This window comes from Propithecus coquereli, unplaced genomic scaffold, assembly GCF_000956105.1.
Source record: "Propithecus coquereli isolate 6110/MARCELLA unplaced genomic scaffold, Pcoq_1.0 Scaffold435, whole genome shotgun sequence".
NCBI lineage: Eukaryota > Metazoa > Chordata > Mammalia > Primates > Indriidae > Propithecus > Propithecus coquereli.
In genome coordinates, this window is record NW_012150119.1 from 721,947 (window position 1) to 731,901 (window position 9,955).

A 9,955-nucleotide genomic window follows, 5' to 3' on the forward strand; every position below is an offset into this window, starting at 1 on the left:
TTTTATTGCTACTGAGTAGTTTGAGTTCCTTGTGTATTTTAGGCATTAGCCCCTTATCCAATGTGTGATTTACAAATATTTTCTCCCAATCTGTGGATTGGCTTTGCACTCTTAACTATTTCCTTTGCTGTGCAGAAGTTTTTTAGTTTGATTCAATCCCATTTGTCTATTTTTGCTTTTGTTTTCTGTGTTCTTGGGGTCACATTTAAGAAATCACTGCCCAGACCAATGTCACAGAGAGTTTTTCTTCCAGTAGTTTTACAGTCTCAGGTCCTACATTTAAGTCTTTAATTCATTTTGAGTTGATTTTTATAAAAGGTGTGAGATAAGGGTCCATTTTCACTCACTTCGATTCCTTCTGCACCTAATTTGTTGAGACTTTTTATCATGAAAGAATATTGAATTTTGTCAAATGCTGTTTATGCATATATTGAGATGATCATTTGATTTAATCTTTCATTCTGTTAATGTGGTATGCCACATTTATTAATATGTATATGTTGAACCATCCTTGAATTACAAGGATAAATCCTATGTGATCATAGAGTATGATCCTTTTAATGTGCTGTTGAATTCAATTTGCTAGGATTTTGTTGAGGATTTTTGTGTGTATGTTTATCGGGGATATTGAGCTCTGATTTTCTTTTTTTGCAGTGTTCTTATCTGGCTTTGGTATGAGGGTAAGGTCGATCTCAAAAAAATGAGTTTGGAAGGTTCCCTTCCCTTCAGATTTCTGGAATAGTTTGAGAAGGATTGACATTAATTCTTTAAGTGTTTGGTAGAAGTTCACTTAGGAAGCCATCTGGTCATGGGCTTTTCTTTGTTGGGAATTTTTGACTACTGATTTAGTCTCCTTACTCGTTATTGGTCTGTTCAGATTTTCCATTTCTTTATGATTCAGTCTTTTTATAGATTTTATGTTTCTAGGAATTTATCCATTTCTTCTAGGTTATCCAATTTATTGTCATATAATTGTTCATAGTAGTCTCTTATGATCCTTTGTATTTCAATCATAATGTCTCCTCTTTCATTTATAATTTTACGTATTTGAGGCCTAGTTTTTTCTTGATTAGTCTACCCAAAGCTTTGTTATTTTTTTTCTTTTCAAAAAACCAACTCTTAGTTTTGTTCATCTTTTCTATTGTCTTTCTAGTGTCTATTTTATTTTTTTCTGCTCTAATCTTCATCATTTTCTTTTTTCTTCTGACTTTTATCTTAATTTGTTCTTTTTCTAATTCCTTGGGGTATGACAATAGGTGAGTTTATTTGAAATCTTTTCTCTTTCTTAATATTGGAATTTATTGCTATAAACTTCCCTCTTAGAATAGCTTTTGCTGCATCCCATAAATTTTGGTGCACTGTGTTTCTATTTTTATTTGTCTCAAGATAATTTTTGATTTCCCATTTGATTTCTTTTTTGACCTCTTAGTTTTTCAGGAGTGTGTTGTTTAATTTTCACATATTTATGAATTTTCCCAAATTCTCCTGTTATTGGTTTCTAGTTTCATACCATTGTGGTTAGAAATGATACTTGAGATGGTTTTAATATCCTTAAATTTGTTAAGACTTATTTTGTGGCCCAACATATGATCTATCCTGGAGAACGTTCATGTGCACTTGAGAAGAATATGTCTTCTGCTGGCATTGAATGGAATGTTCTGTATGTATCTGTTATATCCACTTGGTCTATATTGTTGTTCAAGTCTGCTGTTTCCTGTTTGATTTTCTGTCTGGATAATCTATTCATTGTTGAGAGTGGGGTATTGAAGTCTCCTACTATTATTTATTGTTATCTATTTCTTCCTTTAGTTTTGTTAATATTTGCTTTACATATTTAGGTACTCTAATATTGGGTACATATATATTTACAGTTGTTATAGTCTCTTGATGAATTGATTCTTTTCTCATTATATAGTGATCTTCTTTGAATCTTGTGACAGATTTTGACCGAAAGTCTAATTTGTCTGATGTAAATATAGCCACTCATGCTCTCTTTTGGTTACCATTTGCATGGAATATGTTTTTCTATCCCTTTACTTTCAGCCTATATGTGTCTTTAAGGCCAAAGTGAGCTTCTTGTAGATAGCATATTGTTGGATCTTGTTTTTTAAATCCATGCAGCCACTCTGTTTCTTTTGATTGGAGAATTTAATCCATTTACATTTAAAGTAATTATCAAAAGATAAGGACTTATTTATGCCATTTGGTTAATTGTTTTCTGGTTGTTTTGTTAATCCTTTGTTTCTTTCCTCCTCTCTTGCTGTCTTCCTTTGTGATTTGTTGATTTTTTTGTGGTGGTATACTTTTCTTTTATATTTATCTTTTGTGCATCTACTACCAGTTTTTTTCTTTGTGGTTACCATGGAGCTTACATAAAACATCGTATAGTTATAATCTTCTATTTTGAGCTGATAACTTTAATTGCATACAAAAACTCTACACTTTTATTTCTACCCCTCCACATTTTATGCTGTTGATGCCACACTTTACATATTTTATGTTGTATATAGAAATTTATATTTTTTAGTTTATATTAACAAATTATTATAGCTATAGTTTTAAAATACTTTTGTATTTTAAATTTTATACTAGAATTAAAAGTAATTTACATATCACTATTACAGCATTAGAGTATTCTGAATTTGACTATATATTTATTAATAACTTTACCAGTGAGTTTTACATTTGCATATGTTTTTATGGGGGTGTTACTTAATATCCTTTCATTTCAACCTAAAGAATTCTCTTTAGCATTTTATATAAAGCAATTCTGTAGTGATGAACTCTCTTCGCTCTTGTTTGTCTGGGAATGTCTTTATCTTTGCTTCATTTCTGAAGAACAGATTTGCTGAGTACAGTATTCTTGCTTGATAGTTTTTTCTTTTCAGCACTTTGAATATATCATCTCACTCCCTCCTGACTTGCAAGGTTTCTGTTGAGAAGTCTGCTGTTAACCTCATGTGGGTTCTCTTGTATATGATGAGCTGCTTTTCTCTTGCTGCTTTCAAAAGTCTCCGGTTTTAACTCTAGACAGTTTGATGACAGTGTGTCTCAGAGTGCTCTTTTTTGGGTTAATCTTTCCTGGGATCTTTTGAGCATCATGAATCTGGATTTCCATATCATTCCCAATATTTGGAAGGTTTTTAGCTAGTATTTCTTTAAATAAGCCTTTTGACCCCTTTTCTCTATATATAATTCACATATTTGTATGCTTCATGGTATCCATAGTCTCTTATGCTTTTTTTTCACTCTTTTTCCTTTTTTGCTTTTATAATTGGCTGATTTCAAATGGACTATCTTGAGTTCACTAATTCTTTCTTAGGTATGATTAGGTCTGCTATTGAAACTCTATTGAATTTTTCAGTTCTGCCATTGTTTTCTTCAGCTCCAGAATTTCTGTCTTATTCTTTTCTTATGGTTTCTATTTCTTTATTAAACTCATTTTGTTCCTGCATTATTTTCCTAATTTTTTTTGTTGTCTATTTCTGGTTTTCTCGTCTCATTGAGCTTCTTTAAGATGATTATTTTGAATTCTTTTTCATGCCATTCATTGATCTCCAACTCATTGATCTTCATACATGGACATTGAGCTTTATTAGTTTCACTTGGTTGTGTCACATTTGCCTGATTCTTTGTTATCTATATAACCCTGCATTGGTGGCTGTGCATTTCAAGGAGCAAACACATCAAGGAGCAAAGACATCTTCCAGTCTTTACAGACTGATTTCAGTAGGCAAAGATCTTCTTCTGTTGAATCCCAGGGATTATGGGATTGCCTCTAGGTTTGCAATTGAGTGGAGATGGAGCTGGATCATGTGAGCACTGCTGGGTCTGCAGCAGGGTCTTCAGTTGGGAGACATGTTACTAGAGGGTTAAGAAGGTACGGATCCTGTCTGGTCTTGGGTGGAATAGATTGCCTTCAGGATCCTTGGTCAGTAGGTCTAGTGCTGGGATATTGGTCTGTTTCAGGGTTTGTAGATGGTGGGCCTGTTAATAGATACATGGACAGGTATGGCTTCCTCTGAGTCCCTAGGAAGGCTTATACTGGGTCACTGGTAGATCTCTAGACAGGAAGAACTGGCCATGGATAGTAGTTGAGAGGGACTATTATAGAACTGAGTGGCAGGGTTGCTTTGAGGTTCACAGCAGAGACCAAGGTCTGCAGGCCTATCTCTTGAGGCACAGATGGGTATGTCTCCCTATGGGTCCCTCGGGGCAAAACTGCTCTTAGACCACAGCTGAGAGGCACTCAATCTGAGTTACAGAGCTATTTCAGAGTCCACAGCCAGGACTGCAGGCAGTGGACCTGTTTCTCAACACACAAATAGATGTGACTTTTCCCATATCCCAGATGGTCCTAGTAGCAATACTTAGGCTAAACAAGTCCACAGGAGTCAGGAATGTTTTTGGCTCTGGAGCTGGGACCATGGTCAGCAAGCCTGCCACCTGAGCACAGGTTTTCCCTCTCAAAATGGCCCTCCTAGGTCTTGGACTTTTCTGAGGTTTCACAGTCTCCTATCTGAATCCCAAAGCTCCCACAAAGGCACTTTTATCCATGGATGGCTATGAAGTTATTGTTGCTATGGGGAGATAAGAGCATGAAACCTTCTATTTTGTCAACTTGCTAACCTATTTTTCTTTTATAAGCAGGATGTGAGATCATTAGCTAGAGCCAAAGTGGGAAATGAGGCTTAAGGAAAGTAGATAAGATCTGAAATAGAAATAAAGAGAGTGATTGAACAAGTTAATTACATAACTCCACCACTGAGGGCCCCGTGAATTTATAGTGGCACCATTTTCTCTAAAATGTGGAGAATTAGATTTCTGGATTCATTCATGTTTGGTGTCTTTGCACTCAAGTGTGACAGGGAGTAGAGAATGGCAAAGAGGTTTAGGGAGTTTTCAAGAGAGTGGCCATAAAGATAGGTTACAAATTTTTCCTTAATTGGGAAGAGAAATAAAGATAAAACAGTGGCTGATGGATATGGAAGAAGTAAAAGAGTCCAAATACTGGAGGTGCCAATAGGGTTGAAGAACTGTTATGTTGGGAATAATCCAACAAGCAAGCTAGAAAATTAGAAAGGAGATGCTTGATTCAGTGACTTTGGAGGTTGGGCACTTTTGTGATATTTTCTAGAGTAAGACTGTTTAAGAGGTGGAGTAGAAGGGAAAGTAGTGGAGGTGGGAGTCAAGGTATTGGATGAATCATTCATGTGAACATTGAAGTCTCATGGGAATGTGGTAAGAATTGGGTAGAAAGAGAAGTCAGGTGCCAAAATCTTTAATGTGTAAAAAATCAGTAGATGACAGCATAGATATGTGAAATAGCTTAATACTATAATCCTCGAAGAAGGAAAAGCTTTCTGCAAGAGGATAAACAGCAATGGGGATTGAGAGGGATATCATTTTTATCTCAGGACTAAGGAGTTCTTAAAGCATGAGAAAATAATGGTCACCTTTTAAGAGGGCTTCCAAGGAAGCCATCTTATCAGGGGGAGGCAGATTTCAAATTAAGTCAACGGTGGGGTGAATGTTCCAAGGGACATAAGAGATCTCATATTTTCCAGGATTTATTTATCCATTCTTGTCATTAAGTCAATAATCAAATGAAATGGCAGTGTGACATTGTAGTATTAGGAATTTAGGGTGTAAACTTTAGCAGAAAATTAGATATTAAAGTCTGTTAAAAACTCTTCTATGAGTTATTTTTACGTCTAGCTCAAGATGTAGCGTTACAATAATCAGTATCTCCAATGTTGATAGAAAATAAGTGGACGCAATAACAGTCCAGAGAGAACCTTCCCCAGGAGCCGGGGCCCAGAGGTGTGTGACTGGATGATTTAACCTACTGGACGGTAAGACGAAAGATGTTTAATTGTATATTGTTCCTTTTAAATAGATTCTCACAAGATTTGTGTTATATATCTAATAGACAAGATACTTGCTATTTTACTTGCTCACGTTCTACTAAAAATTAACTTAAATAGAAGGCCCACGCTACCCTCAGCACATTTAGAACTGGTAGTAATACCAGCTACAATAATGATAATAATAATTGCCATTGCACTATAGAAAGGTTCAATATAGAAGTCTAAATATAAAATAATGACAGTAGGGAACTTAAAAATATATGTTAATTGACCTATTGCCATTAAAAGTACTGGGAGAAAGCCTTAAGATACAGAAGTTTCCAAAAAGATAGAACAAATAATAGAAACATATTCGTTCTTCCTTACCATTCTAATGTAATAACCAGGGAGGGCGCACAATTAAACAAACAACCAAACATCTGTAGGTAACAAAAAGCTAAAAATCTCTTATATTTAAAAAGGACCAGAAAACTTGAGAGTGTGTTTCTCTCTCAAGGGATCTTAATCCCAGCTTAATAGTTCATGTAGTTATAGGGAAGAGTTTGCATTTTAAATATTTTTGACTGTTATTTAATCCTAATTTTTTTACTTTTTCTCTTATGTCAATAATTAGTGCTTTTATTTATTTTTACTCAGTCTTAGGATGAAGGATTTCCTATTACTTTATGAAGAAAATCAGTAACTTCATTAACAGAAACTAGCTGATGTTTTGCCAAATGATGTTTACCAAATATTCTGTGTTCTGTACCCTGATGGTGTACCTCTTGGCTTCACCTACTTCCCTCAGGGACATATATGGTGGCAGTTACCGGGGTCAGCCTAGCTGCTCCCTGTCTTATTTTAATCTTGGTGACTAAATACTTTTCCATAAAATATAAGCAAAATGTTGGAGTCTTTTCTTTTCTTATAAAGATAAATTGACATGGAGAAAAAAAAAAAAGAGACAAGTTCTTGGCAGATAAATTTTTTATCTCCAAAAGTCATAAGTACAAAACAGAGTGACAAAGATTTTCACATTTTGTGCATTTCTTTGGTCACTTTTCAGCATTTGGATGAATTACTCTTCACTTATGATTTTTGTGTGAACCTCCCGGCTCTTCACCCGCAGTTTGTTGACCTGGGACTCAGCAATGTCAGCCCGCTCCTCGGCCTCCTCCAGCTCGTGCTGGATCTTGCGGAACTTGGAGAGGTTGACGTTGGATTGTTCCTCCTGTAAATGAAAATGCATTTATGAGGAAAAAAAAGTTCAGAGTTTCTAGATTCTTAGGTCAATGGGTCCTGAATTTCATTTTACTTAAAAATGATTCACTCTAGTAGATCTTTTAAGAAACCCAGAGAAATGCTCTTGAATTTTTTTTTTTTTTTTGCATTAGCTCATCTTATGCTTCTTGAACTCATAGATAACAAGGAAGGACAGGTGACATTTGTCTCTGAACTTTTAGAACAGCTGAACACCTTTGAGCTACTACTAAGTATGCCAAGTGTCCAGCCTTGTTTTTTTCAGAATCCTGAGAATGGAACCAGACCTTTAAAAAATTTAAGTATGCAATCTCTATTATATCAAACTATTAGGCTTAAATATAAATTATTGCCACACGAGTATAAATCTTTGCCACTTAGCGAAGTTTAGAAATTAAACAAGAAATTTATCGTTTCCTAAAATAGCCTGAGCTGTGTCTGATTATGCTTGAATATACAGCGGGGGATTTGAGAAGGTCAGTTCTAGTTTAGTCTCCAGGAATCATTCTTTCTTAAAAGTCTCATTAAGAACCCTCCAAAATATGGCATTCAAATTTAGAACATTCATAAAGCTTAGAATCACTAAATAGTTTAGCTTGGAAAAAAACCCTCAGATCTTCCTCTTACAGATGAGGAAAGTAGGAGCTAGAGAAAGATGAAGCAATTTGTCCAAGGTGTGGGTGTGAATGTATGTGTGCATGCGTGCACAGCTGTGTGTTTGTTCCCTCTCCCTTGCTTACCTCCCCCTACCCCACCCACCTTCTTTCTCTCTCTCTCTCAGACCTTAGAGGTCTGGGGAAAAATAAAAACCATCAATGAACAGAAAAACTAATTTGTGATACATTGGTATGTATATCTATACTTAGGAAATTGATACTATTTGGTTATTATTTCAGATGAATCACTGGATGGGGAAACGAGAGAAGGTGGAGCGCCAAGAATCTACTGGTTTGAACATAATTGAGGCCTTTTGAGCTCCAGACTCTTACATTTAACTATTTACTTGACATCTTCACTTGAATTTATAATGGTGTTTCACACTCGGTGACTCCAAAAGAAAATTCCTGTTTCCTTCTTGCCCTGCAAATATGTTCTTTCCTTAGTTCCCCATTTTAGTAAGTCTTACACCATCCACCTGGTTACTCAAACCATAAACCTGATAAATTACCCTTGATGTTCTTTCTTTCACCTCCCAAGTGTAACCTATTAGCATATCTTGTAGTTTTCTGCCTCCAAAATACATCTTGAATCCCTCCACTTCTTTCTCTCTGCTCCACTACTGCCCTAATTCAAGCCACAGGACCAAGTTGAAAGCTTCCTAACATGTCTCCCTGCACCCACTTGTGTTGAAAATAACCGATTCTCCACATAGCAGCCAGAATACTTTTTAAAAAAAACAGATCAGGTCATGTCTGACTCAGATTAAAACCCTCCCATGGCTTGCCAGTACACCACTGTACTTAGAATAAAACCCAGACTTCTTACCCTGCTCTGGAAGCCCCTGTGATCTGCTTCCTGACTGCCTCTCTAGCCCTGTCTGTGCTGCTTCCTTCCTTTGTTTTTTTCTTTTCATCTTGAACCACATTCTTTTCTACTCAAGAGTTTTGCATTTGCTCTTCCCTCTCCCTAGAATATTTTCTCCTGGCTTGTCCAGTAGTTGGTTCATCTCATTGTCAGACCTTCATTTAGTCATTTATTTTCCTTTGATACCTCCTCATTTTGCTCATCTTCTCTTTCATTCCTCTAAATAAATTGGCCTGGTTGTGTCTGAGAACTGGAGGCTGCCCAGTTACCTCAAGGAGTTCGGAACTCACCGCTTCCTCAGCTTGTCTCTTGTAAGATTTCACCTTTGATTGTAGTTTGTCCACCAGGTCCTGGAGCCTGAGAACATTCTTCCGGTCTTCCTCAGTCTGAAATAACATTTTAAAGAGTGAGTTTCTTGAAAGTACAAATATCATCACCCTTTGTTACACATATGGTTTTCAATCCTATGCAGACTGGAGCGAAAATCTAGTGAGGTCATTTTCCTTACTTGGTAAGTGAGTTCCTTCACTCTTCTCTCATGTTTGCGCAGACCTTTGACAGCTTCAACATTGCGCTTCTGTTCACTTTCAACTTCTGCTTCAAGTTCACGAACCTGCAAGAAAATGTCCAGTTTACAGACATTTATTACAGTCCTTGTACTCGATGAATTTCTCCTTTTTCAGATGAGCCACATACATCACAAGAAGTACTCTGTTTTATATGTTGTTTTTGATGCCTTAGTCTAATTGCCCCCATTACAATCTCCTGGGCAGCAGGGAATATCTCTCCTTCATCTTGTATGCCCCACATCATCGAGCACTAGTAGGTATTCAGAACTGTATGTTGGATTGGGATGAGACATGCTGATTAGGAGACCCACCCTGGCCTCCAGTTTCTGGATCTGCTTCTTCCCGCCCTTCAGCGCCAGCTGCTCAGCCTCGTCCAGACGGTGCTGCAGGTCCTTCACCGTCTGCTCCAGGTTCTTCTTCATCCGCTCCAGGTGGGCGCTGGTGTCCTGCTCCTTCTTCAGCTCCTCGGCCATCATGGCAGCCTAGTTAGCAGTAAAACAGAATCAGTTAAGAGAACTGAGAGAGCCTGTCAAGATTCAATTTGACCAGCTCTGTGTTGCCCTCCACTCACATCAGTGATGGCCTTCTTGGCCTTCTCTTCTGCATTGCGGGCTTCCTGGACAATGTCCTCCATCTCTCCCTGGATTTGGGAAATGTCTGTCTCCAGCTTCTTCTTGGTGTTGATCAGGCTGGTGTTCTGGTTAAAATATGAAATTTAGAAATATTAAGTACACGAGAACAAAATTAGAAAGC

At 36.9% G+C, this 9,955-nt stretch overlaps 1 protein-coding gene across 1 annotated transcript in view; it reads right to left on the minus strand.

The window, feature by feature from the left end:
* Nucleotides 1-6,927: 6,927 nt before the first annotated feature.
* The window catches only part of LOC105818057 (myosin-1-like), a 25,436-nt gene continuing 22,408 nt past the window's right edge, over nt 6,928-9,955 (minus strand). Inside the window, exons 33-37 of the mRNA XM_012653925.1 lie at nt 9,774-9,899; nt 9,514-9,684; nt 9,142-9,246; nt 8,924-9,019; nt 6,928-7,080 (exon numbers count right to left, since the gene is read on the minus strand). Coding sequence (XP_012509379.1) covers nt 6,928-7,080; nt 8,924-9,019; nt 9,142-9,246; nt 9,514-9,684; nt 9,774-9,899 — 651 coding nt within the window. The remainder of the gene's footprint in view (nt 7,081-8,923; nt 9,020-9,141; nt 9,247-9,513; nt 9,685-9,773; nt 9,900-9,955) is intronic.